The sequence below is a fragment of the Microcaecilia unicolor genome, chromosome 9 (genome assembly GCF_901765095.1).
Source record: "Microcaecilia unicolor chromosome 9, aMicUni1.1, whole genome shotgun sequence".
NCBI classification, from domain to species: Eukaryota; Metazoa; Chordata; class Amphibia; order Gymnophiona; family Siphonopidae; genus Microcaecilia; species Microcaecilia unicolor.
The window spans coordinates 87,606,958-87,630,449 of NC_044039.1; the positions used below are offsets into that span (position 1 = coordinate 87,606,958).

A 23,492-nucleotide genomic window follows, 5' to 3' on the forward strand; every position below is an offset into this window, starting at 1 on the left:
TAAGGGCCACCTGGACTGTGTGAAGTTGTTCCTTTGTGGATGCAGTAGAGTGTTTAAGATGTTGCTTTTTGGCTCTATTTAGGTCTTTTTCTAGCTTTAATATTGCTGAGGCAATTTTCTTGTTATGTGCTGAGGCATAGGCTATAATATCGCCTCGCAGCACTGCTTTGGCAGTTGCCCAAAATAAGTCTGGTTGATCTTTATGTTGATCATTATTATTGGAATAATCCTCCCATTTCTGAGCTAAATATGATCTAAAATCTTTATCTTGAGACAGGTGAACTGGAAATCTCCACCTCCTCTCCTGCTGATAGAACCCTGAGGATTCCACATCCATCCACACAATGGAGTGGTCCGAGATCTCCTCCGGGCCAATTTCCACATTCAACACCCATGGGAAGGTGGTATGAGAAACCAATATATAATCTAGTCGGGAGAAAGTCCCGTGGGCACGAGATTCATGGGTGTAGTCTCGTTCTGTTGGATGGAAACCACGCCATGCGTCCACCAAATTTAATGTTTGCATGAAGTGAGATAGGGCATGTGATCTCGGACCTCCTCTATATGCCGAGCGAGGGTTAGAACAATCATATTGTGGTTGAGCCACCAGATTAAAGTTGCCCATCACCATGAGCTGCTTCGAGAGGTAGGGCATACACACTTGGACCAACTGGGCAAAAAATTTTGGATCATATGTATTTGGGCCATATAAACCCAATATCACAAATTCCCTGTCTTGTATCCATACCCGAATCAGAATATAGCGCCCGTCCTGGTCCACTGCAATTACCTCTGACTTGGCCGCGAGCCCTTTCCGAATTAATATGGCCACCCCACCTTTACGGTCTCCAGATGCGGATGAGTGTACTTCCCCCACCCACTGGCGTTTTAACTTTGCATGTTCTGCCACCGAGAGTCTAGTTTCTTGTAAGCAACCCACATCTGTTTTATGCCTATTTAGGGCTGATAAGATTTTTGCTCTTTTAATCGGGGTTGAAATACCTCCCACGTTCCACGTGGAGAAGCGGATGGACTTAACTGCTACATTTGTGGAACTTTTCCATCGCTGATTCTAAAGGGTTGACACCATTCCTCGGGCGCCCAGCCTCGCCCAAGGAACCCCGTGATCCAATTCGCCACCTTATGTGTATATCCCCCATTATTTATAGATGTCCCATGTGAGCCCAGTAAGTCCCGTACAATGTGCATAAATCATGTATCTCAACCTAACACCCTTCCCAACCCAGCCCCCCTCCCCCCTTCCCTGACCTAATCCCTTATTCAACCTGTTACTAACTATTAACCCAACTATAATTCTTATGGAAATCAATGATGATGACCTCCCCTCTCCCCCACTACCCGGCACTCCAAAACAGCAATTTGTTTAACCTTAATTACATTGGCCCGTTCCACTAGAATACTCACTACTCCAACAATTAGAGCTCTTTGTCACCCAGATTTCTCTGGTTGTCCAAGTTTCAGCCTCAAGGAGGAAGGGATCTAAGTAATTCTGCTGGGACCTCCTGTGGTGCTCTGTAAGTCTGCCATTTCTCCTGGTGATATACTTTTAGGATCGCAGAATATATCAAGGCAAATCTTTGTTTAGTGAGAGCTAAAGATTTACAAGTAGGCCCAAATGCTCGGCGTCGTTCTTGTAGTGCAGCGGAAAAGTCTTGAAATATTTTAACAGGAGTACCTTCAAAGACTAGAGAGTCTCTTTTCTGCCGCATCCCACGTAAAATTTCCACTTTATGGATGTAATTGTGTACTTTTATCATAATTACTCTTGGTCTCTGATTTGGGCCTGTCTTGCGTCCCACACGATGGGCTCTTTCAAGGCACAGTGGCTCAACACTATCCGACAGGGCAAATTCCGACTTTAGCCACTTCTCTAGTACTTCTGGTAAGTGGTGTTCCGGAGTGGATTCCGGGAACCCGATAATCCGCAAATTGTCTCGCCTCGATCGATTTTCCAAGTCGTCTACAAGCTGTGAGTGTTTCTGCACCAGCTCTGTGAGTTCCGTCAACCTCGACAATATTCCGGCCTCCTCATCCTCCACCGCCGACATTCGCTGTTCTAATTCACCCGTTTGCTTTGTAGTTTCCGCTAATAGCGATTCAAAAGCGGTGAGCTGCCCTGAGAGTTGCTATAGTTGGTGAAGTTGTGGTTCCATTGCTGATTTGACCACCACAGTCAGTTGCTGCAGCTGTGCCTCAGTAAACTCCGCAGGGGTTTTTTCTGGTGTCGGGTTCGCGGCCATCTTGGAATCGAGCGTTCTAGTCTTCTCCTCTTTCTTTCCGCTTTTTGGAGGCATGCTGGACTCTGATCGAGTGACAAACTGGTCCATAAAGTCCCTTTCACTCTCCTCCTCTTGGGGTGGTGATTTGGAACCGTGGCCCTCGCTGCCGGGTGCAGGTGGGAGGGCGAGGTCTCAGAGGAGAGCTGCAACACGTCTGCTCTCTTCAACTCATCACGTGATCTCCTGGCCTACCATCTTTAAAGGGAGGCTTTCCTATGCATCCTCCACCCTTTCTGAAGAAATTTTTGATATTACCCTGGAGTTTACTTCCTTAACAGTATCACTTTGTGATACTGATCCTGATGACCTCTTTCCCAAGTGCCTTCTGGGAATGGAAGTTCCTGCTTCTTAAAGGAAAATACCGCCTCCAGGTTTCTTTTCTCTTGAAGTGCAAACAAAAGCAGTATAAATTTCAACCCATCCCTTCTGCCTGACAAGTGAACTGCCAGTTCCTTATCACACTATATACATATTTTGCTAAACCTCCAGGGTAAAATTAGTTCTTACCTGATAATTTTCTTTCCATTAGTCCCAACAGATCAATCCAGAGACCTGTGGGTTATGTCCCTCTACCAGCAGGTGGAGATAGAGAGAACTTCAGAGGTTTACTACATGTGGTCATGTGCAGTTACCGTAACTTCAGTACTGTCGATACCAAAGCAGTGGAAGACGAAAGAGGAAGTCCTCTCCTGCCTGCATAAAGCCCATGCAAGCTCCTCAACCACTCCTGCGGGAGGGTAACAGAAGGTTTACTTTATGCTTTGATTTGTTTTGCCTTTTTTTTTGTAGCCAAAAATCAAATGAAGGAATCTGATGAAACCGAGGCAACTAGAAGAAAACACTCAACCCAGAACAACAAAGGGTGGGCCTCTGGATTGATCTGTTGGGACTAATGGAAATAAAATTATCAGGTAAGAACTAATTTTACCATCCATAGCGTCCCACAGATCAATCCAGAGACTTGTGTGATGTACCAAAGCAGTCCTCAAGTGGGGGCGGGGTACTACAACCTCAGCAGTCTGGAGCAATAATCCACAGGCCGTGGTTACATGCGCTGCCACGTCAAATCTGGAATGCCTAGCACTGCCACGCCAAGCCTGCAAAGCCTGGCAAGGGAAGGACAGCAGATCAAGTGGGCGATCTGCAAAAGCAATCCACGGAAGGTCAGAGGGCCAAGTGGCTGAACTGCAAAGGGCAGTCACGAAAGCCAGATGGGACACGGAAAAGGAAGTCAACTGCGCTCTGGAAGAAAGCGCTGCCACCTGCAATGGGACAGACTGTCCCATACAGAGGCCAGCTGAAGAAATTGTCTCTCTCAGCCAATGGCCACTGGAGCACTTGAAACTAGATTCCCTTTCTTGAGACCAGCCAGACCATAATATGAGGGTATGCCGGGAGGCATTTCTGTTCAGCAGGTCAGGAATCTGATGATCCTACCGCAGTGAGGGTGCTTCGTAAGGAGTCGCCACCTTCCTAGATACCTAAGGCTCTCCAAGTTCTGAATATGTCTGCTTCTGATCCCGCCACCACTACATCTGCTAATCTTAAAATCGTGAGCACTAGAAGACCGCTACAGTCTTTAGCAGTGCATAAGGCTATGTAGGAAGTCACTTCTGCTCAGTGGGTCATCCCAGGCATTGCCCCACTATGCAGAGACGTAGCTAGGTGGGGTGCAAGGGGAGCAGCTGCTCCCCTAAAAGGATTTTGAATAAAATGGCACATGCGGAACAGCTCTTCGGCTTCAAACTGACGCCTATTCTACAAAAGGTCTGCTCTTCCTGACATCATATGCCCACATCTGCCAATCTAAAAATGGCGAGCCTTCTTATGGTACCCTTCCTATGGTCCTGAGCAAAGCAAGACGCAAACAGTTGACCAATGGAACTCGCTGGTCACTTCCAAATAATATAGGAGTATATGGTGAACATCCGAGAAGTGGGAAGGGAAAAAGGTGGAAAGGGATGGAAGGCAGAAACCACCGTATGCAGAAAAGACAGTAGTGTGCGCCCGTCACCAGTAGAAATCCAGAGGATCTCAAACGGATGAAGTTGGGAGTTCCAAGAACCTGCCTGGACTGGATTGCTAAAGAAAACTAGGCTGCCCAGGACGATAGCCCTGGTGTCGAAGATAAAGGCGAGCCTGACCCAACCGAAAAGAACTTGTAGACATGTCCTCAGGAAGACGCTGAGTCTATAAGTCACCCAGGTCTTCCACCAACTTCATGGAGTCCTCAAACAATAGTTGCCCTGAAAAGTGAGCTGAACCAGCCATTGTTAGAAGCTGTATTCACCACCCAGCAGCGCAACCACATCAAATGGCAGGGTGTGACTGCCAAAAATGTCTGTTTATTTGACGCCCAAAACAAATCATAGAAGAAAACTGGCAAATAAGCCGGCCTCGACTCTACATCTGGCAAGTGAGGAGGTGGTTGACTGTCTGCCTTCTGGAAGGGATCCAAAATCTGTTGCCGCCAGCTATGGCACAGCCTAGCAGCCTACAAGCTGCAGATAGCCACATTCAGGGAGACAGAAATATCAGCAGAAAGCTGTGTTGAAATCACCCATTGAGACTAAGTTGGCTTGATGGGGACCAAAGCAGAGAAGGAACCCCTGAAGTGGTCTGATACGGACTCAGGCCCATGGGGGAATATCCAAAAAAGAGAACATTGTGCCCATAACTTGAACCTATTCCCATATCCTGGACCTAGTACAGAAAGTAAAACCTGACATGGGTTGGCACTTGTTGCTGAGGAGCAAAAGAAAGAAAGGACTTCCCAAGCCTATGGAAGGGCACTCCCCGATAAGCCAAGATTTGTGAGGGAAACAACTGACTCTTGGTGACACTGATTACCAATCCTAAGGACTGGAGACGAGTAGGTATCTTGGATGAAGTTTGCAGAGTCTCCTGATAGAGCCGCAAATCAGTCAGTCATGAGGTATGGATGAACGTGCAATCCATCCTCACGAAGGAAAGCTGCCACCATGACCTTGCAAAAATGTCCTCAGCAACATGGAAAGGCTGAATGACATGGTCATAAATCGCTAAGATCCCTCTGCAGCAAGGAGCACTGGGAATATGAAAGTAAGCTTCCTTGAGGTCCAGGGAGGCTAGAAACTCTCCCCACCAGAACTATTACACACTGCAAGGTTCCCATTGTGAAAAGCTGAACCGTAAACACCCTAGACTCTTATGATGTCCAAACTCAGCTGGAAGGAAGCTCCCTGGTTGGAACTACAAAGCTAAGGGAACTTCCCATTCCCCAATTGCAACTGGGGACAGACTCGACTGTGCCTAAAGGAAGAAACGTTGGCAAGGTGGCAAGAACTGCCTGACAGTGTTTGAGCTTGCATATAGACTCCAAGAAAAATCTGTATTGAAGTCCAGGTTGTAACTGTGCAATAGAAAAACTAAGACACATCTGAGCTGAGGTAATCTTGGTCCACTCTTCCTGAAACCAGTACAGGAGTCCTGCCTGAGGAGTAAACTGAGATTCCATCACATTGGAAGATGCAGCAGGCATAGATAGGATGACCTGGAGTTGAAACAGAGCTCATTCTACCAGCAACCAGGTGGCTTATCATAGTGGAAGTGGAAAACTGAAAGTGGTTTTCCTGGCCCCCACAAAACCTACGACAAAACCAAGCGGATTAAAAATCATCCTTAAACTCCTCCCCTGGCAATCTCCGAGACTTGGAAGTCCCTCAGGTCTTTACCCATCTGCCCTAGATCTTCCCCAGTCCCAAGATTACTTCCAAAAGGCAGGTTGCCAAATGTGACTTGGAAGCCACATCAGTGGTCTGATGCCTAAGCCAGCACTAACTTCTTGCAGATAGAGACAAGAATTAGCTGGTGTGACTATGCACTATAACTGCTGCACATTGGAGCTAACAAGTGCGGCTGAGAACCAGAGACAGATGGTGTAGCAGAATAAGGCTGTTGCACCATTGCGCACTACAGATAGCAAAGCTGCAGTGGGTTGTGAAGCAGCACCCCTAGAGCTCTGTGCTTACTCTCAGCTGATTGCAACAACTATTAAGCTACCTGTACACTGAACTAGCTCCTGGACCACTCCTCATGAAATTTAGGTACCCCATACCATGAAAAGATGCCAAAAATACCATAGAAGCAATTAGAGGTACCGGGGTAGCTGAGGCTAGTATGCAAAGGTGTGGCCAGTATCAGTGTGCAAAGAGAGAGAGAGAGAGAGAGAGAGAGAGAGAGAGAGAGAGAGAGAGAGAGAGAGAGAGAAGGGCAATCTTTAGTACTGTAGAGTTTGGATAACTGTTCCAGTCATGTAAGAACTACTTGGCCAGGCAAGCAATAAGAGAGAATGAAATAAAATATGCCACACTGGAAACCTAGCTGAGCCCACAGTTTCTAATAGGATTGATAAAACCAGCCTTGAACCTGTAACCTTCAGGCTGAAAGGCCAGCCACCCTCCTGAATAAAACTAGTTTGATGTAAACAGTATACACAGAGCAAATGCCATCAGGGCAGCACAGAGGGTGCACAATTACCATGGAAACAGAGAGAAACCTGAGAGGCCTGCACTAGCCTCAAAATGTAACATTTCTCACAGAAACATGGAGTCAACAGCCCTAAGCCTGACTAACTAAACAAACTGTACTGCCATGCTCTGAAGAGGGAATCTAAATGACGAAAAGAAAGTTTCAACACAGCATCTCGATCCATCTCCAATGCAAAGGAAACCACCACAGTTGTCCTCTGGGTAATAACCTCTAGTGAGGTTCATATTATCTCCTACTTGGGGTTGAGAAATTCCAGATGAAGGTTTTACATAACTCTGCAAATACTGTGCCCGAGTTATCGGAGGTAATGAGTCCTCAGACATTCCTAAAATTTCCACCAAATATTTTTTAACCATTTCTATCGGTGTAATCAAAGGTGATTTGGGAAAATTGGTCAGCCTCAGATTTAATCTCCTAGATTGATTCTCTAAGAATTCCTATCTACGAAATGTAAAATTTCTGTCCCTAACTGAGACTTGGCTAAAAGATTCCAGTTTTTGAATTTTTTCATCTAGAAGTTTCACTTCTGAGGTTTACTGAGCAGTTGCCTGTGCCTGGATAAGGACTGCTTCAGACAATACCTTAATTTCACTAATATTTTTGGTTATCAATAGTTGTAAAGAAGACTGTAAGTTAAATGTCAAGTCCTAGAGTGACTCCATTGTCATTACAGCTGGTTTGCCAAAAGCCCCAAAGAAAAAGCAGGAAGGGGAGCCTTTAAAGACTGGTTTAATGTACTCACTATCTGTGATGGCAATGTCTGTGCTGCAATTTGTTCATCCAGCTGACTGTTCCTAATCGATTCTCCCCGCATGGGCAAGTTCCCTCCCTGTGCGTTTGTCTCCTCTACATTGGGAGATTGAGCTGCAGGACTTGACTCCATGCTGTTCCTTCCTGGTTGTGGGGGAGCCGTACGTAGGTTGGGGCTCAAAGAGACTCCATCGACAATGTTGGCCAGCGCTAACACGTTGGCTCTGACTGCAGGAGAAGAAGCTTGCCTGGGACTGGATGTCAGTCCGAACTGCTCCAAAGTTGTCTGCTGATGAAGGTAGGTCCCGGTGGGGGTCGAGGGGTTCTCCCGCACCTTTCCTCTCCTTTCCCCATTATCCACGGAGGTCTGGAGCCGTTCACAGCAGTAGTTGAGGAGAGTGTCTGAACGCGTCTGGTGCAGTAAAACGCTACGACGCCATCTTGGATCTCCCAAGAATACTGAAGTTAAGGTGACTGCACATGACCACATATAGTAAACCTCTGAAGTTCTCTCTATCTCCATCTGCTGGTAGAGGGACATAACCCACAAGTCTCTGGATTGATCTGTGGGATGCTATGGAATAGCCTTTAACTGTACTTGGTCTTTTCATTGTAATACTGTGGCTCACACTAAATGAAACAATCAATATTTAAACTAAAAAATATATAATATGAACATTACCATTCTGGATCAGACCAAAGGTCCTTCAAATCAGTATCCTGTTTCTAGAAGTACCAATTCAGGTCACAAATACCCAGCAAGCAGAGCTGCCAGGTTACCCATTCCAGACGGGAGACTTTTGCGTTGGTTCTGGTTTTAAACATACATCCCAAAGCAGTGTAGTATTAGTAGTCCATGATTCAATCCATTTAAATCAGTGCACACCGGGATGAGGTTGGCAGAAATCTAGGACCAGCCAAAACTTCTCCCACATGAAATGGGTAACTTGGCAGCTCTGCAGCAGTATCAAGACTTCTTGCAGTTTATCCCCAGTCTACATTAATACTAGTTTACAAGCTTTTTCCTTCAGGAACTTAACCAAACTCTAAAAAAAAAAACACACAGCTCCACTAACTGCTTTTACCACATACTCTCACAGTGAATCTCAGAGTTTAATTATGAATTGAGTGAAAACATATTTTCTCTTATTTGTTTTAAATGTACTACATAGTAACTTCATGGAGTATCCCCTACCTTGTACTTTTTGAAAGAGTAAACAAGTGATTCAAGTTTACCCATTCCATTTCACTCAGGATTTGGTATCTTCTCTCAGCTGTCTTTTCTTCAAGCTGAAGAGCCCTAATGTCTTACCTGTCTTCAGAGCACAGTTGTGACATTTCCTTTATTATTTTGGTCACCTTTCTCTCCATGTTTTCTATTATTATTTATTTGGATTTTGCTCACACTTTTTTCAGTAGTAGCTCAAACTGAAGAGTAGCAAATCTCCTGGACCAGATGGTATTCATCCCAGAGTACTGATAGAACTTAAAAATGAACTTGCGGAGTTATTGTTAGTAATATGTAATTTATCCTTAAAATCGAGCATGGTGCCGGACGATTGGAGGGTGGCCAATGTAATGCCGATTTTTAAAAAAGGTTCCAGACGAGATCTGGGAAATTATAGGCCGGTGAGCCTGATGTTGATGCCAGGCAAAATGGTAGAGACTATTATAAAGAATAAAATTACAGAGCATATTCAAAAGCATGGATTAATGAGTCAAAGTCAACATGGATTTAGTGAAGGGAAATCTTGCCTCACTAATCTACTACATTTCTTTGAAAGGGTGAACAAACATGTGGATAAAGGGGAGCCGGTTGATATTGTGTATCTGGATTTTCAGAAGGTGTTTGACAAAGTACTCATGAAAGACTCCAGAGGAAATTGGAGAGTCATGGGATAGGAGGTAGTGCTCTACTGTGGATTAAAAACTGGTTAAAAGATAGCAAACAGAGAGTAGGGTTAAACGGTCAGTATGCTCAATGGAGAAGGGTAGTTATTGGGGTTCCCCAGGGGTCTGTGCTGAAACCGCTGCTTTTTAACATATTTATAAATGACCTACAGATGGGAGTAACTAGTGAGGTAATTAAATTTGCTGATGACACAAACTTATTCAAAGTCGTTAAATCGCAGGAGGATTGTGAAAAATTACAAGAGGACCTTACGAGACTGGGAGACTGGGCGTCTAAATGGCAGATGACGTTTAATGTGAGCAAGTGCAAAGTGATGCAAGTGGGAAAGAGGAACCCGAATTATAGCTACGTCATGCAAGGTTCCACTTTAGAAGTCACAGACCAAGAAAGGGATCTAGGTGTCGTCGATGATACATTGAAACTTTCTGCTCAGTGTGCTGCTGCGGCTAAGAAAGCAAATAGAATGTTAGGTATTATTAGGAAAGGAATGGAAAACAAAAATGAGGACATTATAATGCCTTTGTATCGCTCCATGGTGCGACCACACCTCGAATATTGTGTTCCATTCTGGTCGCCGCATCTCAAAAAAGATATTGTGTAATTAGAAATGGTGCAGAGAAGGGCAACGAAAATGATAAAGGGGACGGGACGACTTCCCTATGAGGAAAGGCTAAAGTGGCTAGGGCTCTTCAACTTGGCGAAAAGGCGGCTGAGGGGAGATATGATAGTGGTCTATAAAATAATGAATGGAGATGAACGGTAGAAGTGAAGCGTCTGTTTACGCTTTCCAAAAATACTAGGTCTAGGGGGTATGCGATGAAGCTACAATGTAATAAATTTAAAATGAATCGGAGAAAGGTTTTCTTCATTCAATGTGTAATTAAACTCTGGAATTCATTACCAGAGAATGTGGTAAATCGGTTAGCTTAGCTGAGTTTTAAAAAAGGTTTGGACGGCTTCCTAAAGGAAAATGGACTTGGGGAAAATCCACTACTTCTGGGATAAGCATTATAAAATGTTTTGTACTTTTTTGGGATGTTGCCAGGTATTTGTGACCTGGATTTGGCCACTGTTGGAAACAGGATGCTGGGCTTGATGGACCTTTGGTCTGTCCCAGTATGGCAACACTTATGTAGATGCAAGCCTACGTCTGACATCACCTGGAAACCCTATCCCCACCCTCTAGACCTGCCCAGAACAGCTGCTGATTGGCTATTACTTTCTTGTTGTCAGGCTCAGCTGCCTCCTACTTTGTTGTTGTCAGGCTCAGCTGCGTCCCAGCCTGACAGCCCGCTCCCTCTCCCCTCCACCATGGCCCTGCATCACAGCTTTGCTCTCTCTCTCCCATTACACCTCTGCTGTGTTCTTGCTAATAAACTACTATGGGAGATGTGTGGGAACCAGCTCTCTGCACCACCACTAGTTCTTTCTGCATCAAGTCTGCTTCCTCTGACGTCAACTTCTGGGACTGGTGCAGAAAGCACTAGTGGTGCTGCAGACAGCTGGGTCCCACGTGTATCCCATGGTAGTTTATTAGCGTGGGCCCGGCAGAGGTGCACGGGGGGAAGGAGCGAGACGGTGCTACAGGGCCGCAGTGGATGAGAGAGGACAGACTATCTAGCCACATCTGTGTTACCTCTGTTGTATCACAACTCTAAATAGCATTTTTACATCTAACTTATCTAGCTCAGTAGTACTGCCTCTTAGTTTTTATAAGATTTTTATAACAATTTTTTTGAAGTTTCCAAGTTTGCTTATCTTTAATTTGATTACTTTTCTTCCATACTAGTTCTAACTTCAGTCATTGCTCATAACCTTTTTCATGTGGTCACCTGTGCTTGATTGGTTCTGAGAACTGTTTTATGCAGGATTAGATGTCTGGCATATAATTATGGACTCTTGCTGGAATAAGGGGTTTAGTAGCTCTGGGAAGGCCAGGCTATGCCATCCTACACAGAGATGAGAGGCCAGACAGAGCGAAAGACTTTAGCCTAAGCTACCTAAACTGAGCTAAACTATGCCAAGCTGTGCAGAGATGCAAGACCAAAGAAACTCTTTAGCTGAGAGCATTTGGACTCAGACACTTTTCTCGGATGAGCGCTACTCTGGCATCTAAGATGTAGTTCATTTGCTCAGAAATACACCTTACCTGAACTACAAGATTGTGCTGTACTGAATAATAGCCAGTACAGGGTAGCGTCCCAGTTACACTAAGTTTCTAAGAATGGCATACATCAAGTATCCCAGCATCATTGCCGAGCTAGCCTTCCACCAAGAACACAGATAATGCAGAGTACAGGCATCCTATCTACACATCTTGAGCAATCTGCTATGGCTGATCCAAGAGCCAGTTGTAAAACATTGGCTTGGAGTCCAAGAGGGACAAGTGAGACCTGTCACACCGAGGGAGCTAAGGACTCTTCCCTGTGCATCCCACAACTCGGGTTAGGGCAATGGTTTCCTTCTTATGGTCCAAGATCAGATAGAAAACCTTGTTAAGTTCCAAGTGTGATTCAGGACCTTTGGCATATGGTTCCTTAGGTAACTGTTTGTTCATTAGGGAATATAATAGATTCTAATTAATTCAGACATATCGGGACCACGGTACTTTGTCCTGATTAAGCGGCTGCCCCCAAAAAACAAACGCCCAGAATCACAAAGGGATACAATGGGAATTGAATCTGGTTTGCACATTACTCTGTGAAGTGGAAATTAAAGACCGCATGGAAGGAAGTGACGCTAAAGGAAGGAAGTGGTTGTTTTGGGATATAAAAAGGGAACGCCAGGTGGCTCCACCTTCTATGCACATCACCTGATCAGCTGACTGCACAGAGATGGATATGGTGAGTAATACTGTGGAAAATTACTGTAGAGCACAAACCCCATGTCTGAATTGGGAGTAGGACACAGTAATGGTATGGGAAGGGGGGGGGGGGGGGGAGGAGGACAGAAACATTTGCACTGGCCTGGAAAATAACAGATTAGAGTGCAAATGCGGATGCTACTGGCCCAATTAAATGGTGTAGTGTCCCAAATAAACACATTTTTCCACCTTAAAAATATGCTTATGCTTTTCTGGATTTGGACCAAATAGGTGGCTTCCCTGATTAACCGCAATCTACTGTACTAAGGTTGTATCAGGAATAACTACAAGTTGTACTGCTATTGCCACCTCACTGAGAAGTTTTGCTACTAAGAACTGCCAATTGCTTTGCATTACCAATATCCATACATTTTTTATATTACCAATAAATTTGTCTGTTACAAAGAGTCTTAGGGCCACTTAGGCATAATAAGCCTCTAGATGTTGCCTATAGCCAATGATTAGGGTAATTATTTGACCGAAATGCGCCTATACTCTTCTTAAGCTGTTATCAGCGTTGGTGAAGACACTCCCCCTTCCCCCCACCCCCCAAGAGTTCAAAGGGTTTATGAATGTTTTATAGTGATGGTTCCTACTTTTAATTGTTTTGTTGACCCATTTTATATCTCTGATAATTAGAATTACTAAGATGAAATGCCCATAGCTTCAGTTTTATTTGTTGGCTTGTTTGCAGTTGTTTATGGCTTTTGCTTTATTTATTTAATAGCATTTATTTTCTGCTCTATCTTGCAAATTCTAGGTGGATTACTAAATACGTACATAATCCATTGCATACATATTAAAAGCAAACTACAACAGTAAACAAAACAATTACTTAAAATAGTTTCAACAAACAGCTCTCATCTATTGCAAAAACCCATCATATAATGCAGTCCAATCTGTGCTCTGACATCGTTCATTTAACAATCACCTTTATATCTAATCTATCTCAATTCATTATTCCATAAGCCTCCTGGAACAGTAATGTTTTTAATGCAGCCTTAAAATCTGTAGATTTTGCAAACATCGACCATTATTAAGCAGTTTGTTCCACAACTGTGGTCCCTTTATATATTTAAAAAAAAATCGAGTTGCGGTATTTGTCTAAGTAAACTATACGAAACGAAGGAATTTCCAGGTTTAGAGAAAATGAGGAGTGCAAAATGTGAAGGCTGATAAAGATGCAGTGATGAGGCTAACCCAGAAGATACTAAATTACACAGCATTTTAAATATGAGTAACAAGATCTTAAAATGAACAAGATATTCAATGGGTAGCCAATGCAGAGCAATGAACAAAGGAGTAATATGATCAAACTTGGATACCCCAAATAAAAATCTCACCACTGCATTTTGTGCTGATTGGAGTGATTAAAAAAGAAACAAACAACAACTCTCTTTGGTATTCCTAACAATAGCCCATTGCAATGGGGTATCACAACACTTTGTATCACCTTTAGAAAGTTACTAGATGTTAATACTTCTTGCCTTATTACTTTCAATCTACAAAGTACAGTAGTGATTATTTTACGAACATACTCTTGCATTGAAAGTGCTGGGTCCAACAACACTCCTAACAATCTAACTTTTTTCACAAAACAAACCTGAACATTGTCAATGATATCATGTAAGACTCTGGAAAACCATCAACTGGATGACTCATCAAAAGCATTATCTGGGTCGTCTGCATATTCAACTTAAACCTATTAGCATATAACCATTGGCTGATTGTACATAAACCAAGCTTCAAAAAATCAACTGCTTTAGAAAAAAATCTGTTTAATTTTTAAAATATATTAGATATGTTATATGTTTATAATTTTATTGTTTCCTTTGATTTTTTTAATAAGGTGTACATGGGATACGTTTTATGTATTTATGGCCTTCGTATTTCCGAAGATCACTTTTTATAGATAAGCAGCATATAAATGTACACAAATAATGCCCAGTAGAGATACAGAACAATTATGTAAACGCTGCTAATTCCCAACAGAATCATTAAAGCATTACTAATATTCTAAGGATCTTTGAACTATATTTCTTACCTGCCTCAGTGTACTTTAGTCCCACTTTTTCCTCTTCATCCTTTGGCTTTGGTGGTGGCCAGACAGCCTGTAGTTTTCCAGGAGTCCGGTCCTCTGAGTCCAAAATACTCTGCTCTTGCTAATAATAAAAAGAAATAAGAGACTAAGTCCAGAAAACTACACTGCCAGTAATATGACTAGAAGTCTTAGAAAGCTAATGCATTTCAAAACTAACCCGTAGCTCTTACCTGCTACGAGAAAGTACCACACAAATTCTTACTGCTAACCCTTAAGAGTGTTTCTAAGCACTCACCAACTAGGCAAATCTGAATTTGTTGTTATTAGCTGAGTGGAATGAGATTATCTTTAAACATGGCAAGGCCAGGACTGGATCATGAACTGTTTTGACCTGATTATCCTAATTGTTTCAGGAATCTGCAGTACAGACTGCTTGTTCTTATTTGTTCTTCGGATTATGTGTTTTGCTATAATAATCTGCCTAATTAATAGGTGGGCTAGAAATGTGTGAAACAAAAATAAAAGAAATTTTAAGCAGAGAACAAAAATAATTATCCTCCACTACATTAGCATTGGTAATACCCCTAAATTGGCAGTAATCGACCTGAAATGGAAACCTTACTTTCTAGTCCAGTTAGACCATCTCAAGCAGCGCAGGGTCAAGAAAAACACAGTGTTTACCAGATAAGGAAATCATACTTTTACAAGGAAATTTTGGAAAAAAAATTTGTCTTTACACACCTGAATTGTCTTTGCTACATCCAGAAAAATGTGAACAGTGCCTCTACAAAACACAACACCCTTATGTTTAAAACAAGATCTCAAAACACCGACACAAAGCCCCCTTAATTCAATCTTTCCAAAACATTATGTTTATGCTATTTTGATATCAAGCAAAAATCCCTGTACTTGGGTTTGTCTCCAGGAGGTAAGAGGTGTCAGATGCTTTCAAGCTGATGAACAATTTTCTAAACTTTTACAGCTGATCCCAATATCTTTGAGCAGGGGTCACTTTCTGGTATCTGCAGGAACTTCAGGAGAACCCCTCCTCTGTCTCTCCCTCCCTGTGTGTTTTATTTAAAATCCACTTGAAAATCAGAAATGCTTTTCAAACACAGTTCCGGGGCAGTTCCATGAGGACTATATCCTTCCTTTAAACACAGATGTAGCAGGACACCAAATGTGCCTTCCTATGCAGTTGCAGGAGGAACATTGTGGGTTCCCGCTCCAGAGAAGGTACCAATCAAATCTGAATAGTAGAAAGTCTATTTTGAGAAAAATGACCCAATAACATTTGAGCTTGAATAAGGAGCACTACAGCAGGTGCGCTACCTCACCCAGGCAGCCCACAGAATCGTAACTCGCTGTTCCAGGGTCTAAGGGGAAATGATGAAGGAAATCAAAAGAAGCACATACTGTAGGTTACCAGCTTGATTCATAGGTATTCCCTGGTGCACAAAGGAGCAGAGCATTCCCATATATACTAAATTTTCAGGCTCCTGCCCCCCCCCCCCCCCAACATCGAGGCACAAGATGCCCAAAGGAAGAGGAATCTGGTCATGAGGAGACTGGATCCTGATCCTCTGTCAGGAAGATTCAGAAGAGTGAAGCTGCTGACAGCAGACAGTTCCAGACGAGGGATGAATTCTGGAAGCTGAGTGCTAACATCTTGTGTGACAAGAGATAACCATTCACCTTGGGTCCTATCTTTAACCTGTTTACACAATGGAACCATATCACTTGGGGAATATAGAGTCCTGGGCCAGAGGTAGTGGGACCACTAGAAGGATATGAGCACAGAAATACTGTCTTGTCAACTAAGAGAGAGAGGAGACACTGGGCTAAAAGTTGCTCCAGAGATACAACACATCTGATAAAAGGAAATAAGGGCTATAGAGTAGCAAGCAGTGAGGAGATAGAGTAAGGAGAGAGTTCATCTACTTAGCCTGGACAGAAAGGTGAATGATGTTGCAGTTGGAAGTGTGTGATATTGACCAAAGGAGACTATGGGGTCCTTTTATTAGGGTGCGCCAAAAATTGGCCTGCGCTGGTGTAGATGTGTGTATTGGACGCACGCAGGTCCATTTTTCAGCGCACCTGCAAAAAAAGATCTTTTTTTGGGGGGGTCAAAAATGGACGTGCGACAAAATAAAAATTGGCGTGCGTTTCAGCATGAGACCTCACCGCTACCCACTGACCTAGCGGTAAGGTCTCATGCATTGACCGGGCAGTCATGGTTTACATGCATACAATGCTGATTACTGCCCGCTTAGCACCACGCACCGGAAAATAAAATATAGTGGATGCGTGTAAAGAATGAAATTGGGGCGGTAATTCAAAATTGACACACGTAGGAGCCTACGCGGCTTAGTAAAAGAACCCCTATATAATCTGTATGACTTCTTTTGCAACTACTTTACCTTGATTCTATGGACAATCTGTCTTATTGTTTTAATTTGCCTGTTATTGAACATACTTGTGCAATACTGGAGACCCCATTAAAAGGAAATTTTAAATACAAAATGGTTTTTGAGTTCCATTTTTGCCTATAAGGCCAAAAAGGCATAGCAAAGATTTATAAAATCTTTTACCCTACACCATCTCCAAATCTAGATGGCTTAAACAAAAACAAAGAAAAAAATACATAAGAATGTGCTTTGGCCCAGTAGTCCAAGAGATTTTGGCGATCCCAATAGTGTGGGGAAATGGAACATATAATCCCCTCCAACTAAAGAGAAGACAAAAATGCCAGAGGTCAAAATCCTGCCTAGAACCCAATCATCACACTATCATACTCAACCTACCCCAGGAGACACAGATCACCCTTTTAAACCATAGGCCTGGTCAATGCCAAATCAGCTACCAAGAAATCTCCAATGATCCATGATTTCATCTGTGAACAACATCTAGACATTTTAGGAATAACTGAGACTTTGCTAGATGAAACTGGGGGACTACCACTGTCTCAGCTATGCCTAACAGGTTTCAACATCCAACATCAACAAAATACAAGGAGATGGGGTGGAAGGGTAGCAATTCTGACCTGGGACAAAATCAATCTATGCAGAATTGCCATCACCCATCTAACTGAATCAGAATCCCTTTTAATCCAGCTGAAAAAAGAGAAACACATCTGCAGTGGTGTGCTGGAGCAGGTTCTCACAGGCTCGCAAGAACCGGTTGTTAAGTTTTTAAGAATTTTGGGAGCCGGTTGTTAAAGTAGGGCCCTCCATGGCTACTTTAACAACTGGCTCCCAAAATGTGGACTTGGGCCCCCTGCTGAATTTTCTTTTACTTTGCTGGTGGGGATGCTGAGCCCTGCCAGCCAAGTAAGTAGACTGCTGCTGCTCCCAGTTCCTTGTTTCCAGCTCTGAGCAGCAGGCTGGGACTTCTCCAGCATGTGTGAGAAGTTTCAGCATGCTGCTCAGAGCAAGATGTTGGGAGTGGTGGCAGTCCATTTATTGGTTGCCAGCAAAGGTATGCCTAGCGTGCCCGCATGAAGGGAGGGAGGAGAGAGAGGCAAGTGTTGCTCCCCCCCCCCACCCGGCCACCCCTGGCCCTTCCAACTGCAGCACCCAGAATGGTAGGTGGTGCGGGTTCTACATTTTTAAAATAAACTAATAAAAGAGCTATAAATCTTATCATACATGAGATGCTAGCAGAAACTCTGAACCTAGATCATCATTTTTCTGCTGTCCTTTTAGAGGCTAACTGGTGCATAGGAGCTGGTGCTGTGGGTGCTTGAGCATCCCCAATATTGAGAAAATTCCTTGTATGTGTCCAGGGATAGGTTATTTCCACTGGACTTAGCACCCTCAATAATTTTGAAAAGTTGGCTCCCATGAACTGGTGGATATGCAAAACAATTTAACCAGCAAGAGAGAACAGCTGACTAGTTAAGTTGCTTGTTCGGGGGGGCTCTCTGCTAATTTTCAGCAGCAAAACTGGTTATCACCACTGAAAATTAGTGGTTCGTGTCTAAATGAAAGCTGGTTATTTGAGGGCATTCCAGGGATGCAGTCGGCACTTGGCTAGCTAAGTGTCGATATTCAGCACTTAACCAGCCAGGGCAACCGCATGCATGGGGCCACATAAAACACAGTGTGTCTTTTACAAAGCGGCGGTAAGCCCAACATGGGCTTACCACTCACTAAAATGGAAGTACCGCTGGGCTACCGCAGAAGACCGGCAGTAATTCCCACCCCCTGCGTGCACCATTTTAATTTTTGTAGCGCCGGTGTATCTGGTGGTAATCGGGCAGTGCCGCATGCTGTCCAGTTACCGCAGGGTTAGCATGGGAGCCCTTACTGCCACACCTCAATGGGTGGTGGTAAAAGCACATGCACCAATGCCAGCGCAGGCCCTCTTTTGATGCAGCTTCGTAAAAGGACCCCTTTATGTGGCAACACATGGTCAGTTAAGTCCTAAATATCGACAACCGGCAATGTGTTAGTCAGTACCGCAGAAACTGGATATTCAGTGCCAAAGCCCAGACATGGTCCAGCACTGAATATCCATATGTAATGCTGGTGGCAGACAGCAAAACACTCACTCCTGCCGGCAAAATCTTGACCCCTAAAATTTCAACTTGGAATGACTCTTTAAAGTCCATGCTAGATAAGCTTCCATCTATGGAAGCATAATGCTATATCGAAGAAAAGAAAGAACCTTGGTTTACACAACAACTGAGAACATAAGAATAGCCATACTGGGTCAGACCAACGGTCCATCTAGCCCAGTATCCTGTTTCCAACAGTGGCCAATCCAGGTCACAAGTACCTGGCAGAAATCCAAATTGTGGCAACATTTCATGCTACAAATCCCAGGGCAAGCAGTTGCTTCCCCATGTCTGTCTCAATAGCAGACTATGGACTTTTCATCCAGGAACTTGTCCAAACTTTTTTTTTTTACCCAGATAAGCTAACCACTGTTACATCCTCTGGCAAAGAATTCCAGAGTAACAACTATTCGTTGAGTAAAAAAATATTTCCTCCAATCTGTTTTAAAAGTATTTCCATGTAACTTCCTTGAGTGTACCCTACTCTTTGTACTTTTGGAACGAGTAAAAAAATTGATTTACTTCTACTCGTTCTACACCACTCAGGATTTTGTAGACCTCAAATCGTATCTCCCCTCATCTGTCTCTTTTCCAAGCTGAAGAGTCCTAACCTCTTTAGCCTTTCCTCATACAAGAAAAATTCCACCCCCTTAATCATTTTGGTCACTCTTTTTTGAACCTTTTCTAATTCCGCTATAACTTTTTTGAGATACGGAGACCAGAACTGAACGCAATACTCAAGGTGCGGATGCACCATGGAGCGATACAAAGGCATTATAATATTTTCGGTCTTATTCAGCATCCCTTTCCTAATAATTCCTAGCATCCTGTTTGCTTTTTTGGCCGCCGCCACACACTGAGCAGAAGATTTCAGCGCATTATCTACAACGACACCCAGATCTTTTTCTTGAGTGCTGACCCTAGCATCAGGTAACTGCGATTCGGATTATTCTTTCCAATGTACATCACCTTGCCTCTGTCCACATTAAATTTCATCTGCTATTTGGACGCCCAGTCTTCCAATTTCCTAAGGTCTTCCTGCAATATTTCACGGTCCACACGTGTTTTAACAGCCTTGAATAGTTTTGTATCATCTGCAAATTTGATCACCTCACTCATCATTCCGATTTCCATATCATTTATAAATATGTTAAATAGTACCGTTCCCAGTACAGATCCCTGCTATATTTTTTTGAGATACAGTGACCAGAACTGAACACAATACTCAATGTGTGATTGCACCATGGAGCGATACAGGGACAAGGATTGAATATTGTGTTCAATTCTGGTCATCGCATCTCAAAAAAGATATAGTGGAAATAGAAAAGGTACAGAGAAGGGCAACGAAAATGATAAAGGGGATGGGATGACTTCCCTATGAGGAAAGGCTGAAGCATCTAGGGCTCTTCAGCGTGGAGAAAAAATGGCTGAGGCAAGATATGATAGAGGTATATAAAATAATGAGTGGAGTGGAACAGGTAGACGTGAATGATTTGTTTACTCTTTCCAAAAATATTAGGACTAGGGCACATGTGATGAAGCTACAAAGTAGTAAATTTAATGTGAATCGGAGAAAATGTTTCTTCACTCAATGTGTAATTAAACTCTGGAATTCGTTGCCAGAGAATGTGGTAAAAGCCATTAGCTTAGCGGGATTTAAACAAAGGTCTGGACAGCTTCCTAAAGGAAAAGTCCATAAACCATTATTAAATTGGCTTGGGGAAAAACACTGCTTATTTCTGGAATACGCAACAAACTGCCGGTGGAGCAGCTCACACTTATTTATTCTTTGATAAGGGGATGTCTCATACTCTTTGTCTGCAGTCGCTGGTGAAGTATATGCAAGTTCCCTTGACAAAGCGAGGCACCGAGAAACAGGTCCTGGACAAGACATTTACCAGCTGTTTAATGGACTGCTGACAAGTGAGATCTAAGTAATGCAGGAGGGCTGAATCCACAGCATGAGCTACAGACAATAAAGCAGCATGGGGTTTTCAGCCAGGTAAGTCAAAACATTGTTCCTGCATGACAAGTTTAAACATTGTTTCTGCACTAGTTTAAGCTCTGCATATAAGGTACAAATGATAGTGCATATAAATTTATAAAAAATTGATATAAACTAAAGAAGAATTATTTGCTATAACATGGATTAATTTATTGTTGAACACTTATTTTGAGTTGGTTGACAGCACTATCAGTGGTTGGGGGTAGTCGATGATTATAACATAGTCACTAAAACTGAGGCTTTAAAGAAGCACAAAAAAGAAGTGCCTGTGTGATAGTATGAGACATCCCCTTATCAAAGAATAAATCAGTGTGAGCTGCTCCACCGGCAGTTTGTTGTGTATGGTTCAAGTTAAAAGAGGTGGAGGGTTGCCATTTTTTGTTATATTTTTTTTATTATTTCTGGGATAAGCAGCATAAAATGTATTGAACTTTTTCGGGATCTTGCCAGGTATTTGTGACGTGGATTGGCCACTGTTGGAAACAGGATGCTGGGCTTGATGGACCTTTGGTCTGTGTCAGTATGGCAATACTTATGTAAGGAATGGAAATGGAGAAGGAACTGAATGTCAGAATCACTGGTGTCTTTTAAACAGACAGCACGCTTATATAGATCTACACTTCTATCAGCTAAAAAAAAAGCTTACTTTCTAATTTGATAGTTGCAGCTCCTCGTTCAGCAAAATTGTATAACATTTTATACTCATTAACAGAAAATATTGAACAAAATAGCGAACGTTCTGTACTTTTGATTGACACTTTAGCTTCTTATTCTTTCAAGAAAGTTCAAGCACTTCAGCTTTCAATAGTGTTATCATTAGTATCAAAATTGTTGCCAATCATCTTCTTGGAACACAAGATCATACTGAGTTTTTAAAGTTAACAACTACAGCTGATAACTGCTTTGCTTGTCATTTACCATGTAGCATATTAGCTGCATTCAATCATCCCATTAATGCTGTAATACATAATGCTTTAAAGACTTTTAATATTACAACCACTCTGTATTCAGTGATGATTGATAAAAAAAAATTTGACTCCATATTTATTCCCTACTTATTAAATATGGTTTCTATATCTTTTGAAGGGGGAATTGTCCCTAGCGACTGGAAAATAGCTTTTGTGTGCCACAGACTAAAAGTTGTGAAAAGAGATCAATAAATGATTACATTACAGTATGACACCTCTTGAGTTCAGTGTGGCTAACTTGCTAAGAAGCTGGGCATTCCCAGGAAGTTACAAAATTGACTGTAATAAACCAAGCTACATTATTTAATATCCATGTACTTACTATATAAATGAGTCTTCTATAATTTCCAAAATTTGTCTGGTATCTTATAGTTTGGTGTAACTCATTCCATCTATTTGCAGCCTGATATGAAAAGGTTGCCGAAAATATCTTCAGCTAAATAAACAAACAATGTTCCTAGATTTTTATAATGAAAGATTAAAAATTCCCTGGATTCTGGTCTTGAGTTTCTGACAAATCAACAAGCAGAAGAATATAGCTAGGGGCATAACCATGCAGAATTAGGAAAATGAAGGAGTATAATTTAAAAGTAATATGCAATTCAACCAGCATAACTTCAACAGCAATGGTGTGGCACTCTCAGTGTTTAATAATGTCTGAAGTTCCTTTAAGATGATTTCTTTACAACCCATGTACATGATGTTACAATAGTCAACATGAATTAATACCACTGTTTGTAAAATCATTCTAAAAACATCAGGAGTGAAGCTAGACCTGATCAGTCTGAGTTTCCATAATAATCTCAAAAGTTACATCTGAGGTTCAAATGTGAAATATCTATCAAAGATATGCATAGGATGGTGTTGGTTCAGAGGGCAGCTACTGAAATGATCAATGGTCTTCATTGTAAAGTGTATGGGGGCAGACTTAAAAATCTCAGTATGTATAATCTGGAAGAAGGGCGGGAGGGGAAGATATGTTATAGACATTTAAATACCTCTGTGGCATAAATGTACAGGAGTCAAGTGTCTTTCATTTGAAAGGAAGCTCTGGAATGGGAAGGCATAGGATGAACGTGAAAGGGCATAGACTCAGGAGTAATCCAAGGAAATATTTCATTATAGAAAAAATGGTGGAGGTTTTCAGTATCCACAATACATATTCATGAGATAGATTTGAATACAGTGGAGGTAGTGCATGCAAATCTCTATCACGAATATTCATTGTGGATGTCAAGAAAAACTGACTGGCTGGGGTGCGTCCAGGACCAGGTTTGGGAACCACTGCCCTACAAAAAAGGTTCAATGCAGTTTACAGAACGAGGGCTGCAGAAATACATCTTAATAAGGTAAAAGAACAAACAATGTTTATGATAATCGTAATCTACCAAACAAATAAGTTTTCAGCTTTTTTTGAAAAGCATAATAATTTGTCTCCAATCTAATAACAGAAGAAAAGGAATTCCAAAAAGGAATTACAAGTGATGAAAACAAAATATTTGCCATCTTAAAAAAATGCACACCTTTAAAGAAAACAAAGGATAAAAGAACCGTGCAGTCTTACA

At 42.4% G+C, this 23,492-nt stretch overlaps 1 protein-coding gene across 3 annotated transcripts in view; it reads right to left on the reverse strand.

Moving 5' to 3' along the window:
- Nucleotides 1-23,492, reverse strand: part of FMN1 (formin 1) — a 169,348-nt gene that overhangs the window by 139,730 nt on the left and 6,126 nt on the right. For all 3 annotated transcript variants that reach the window (XM_030214200.1, XM_030214199.1, XM_030214201.1), the window contains one exon: nt 14,400-14,517. In XM_030214200.1, coding sequence (XP_030070060.1) covers nt 14,400-14,517 — 118 coding nt within the window. The remainder of the gene's footprint in view (nt 1-14,399; nt 14,518-23,492) is intronic.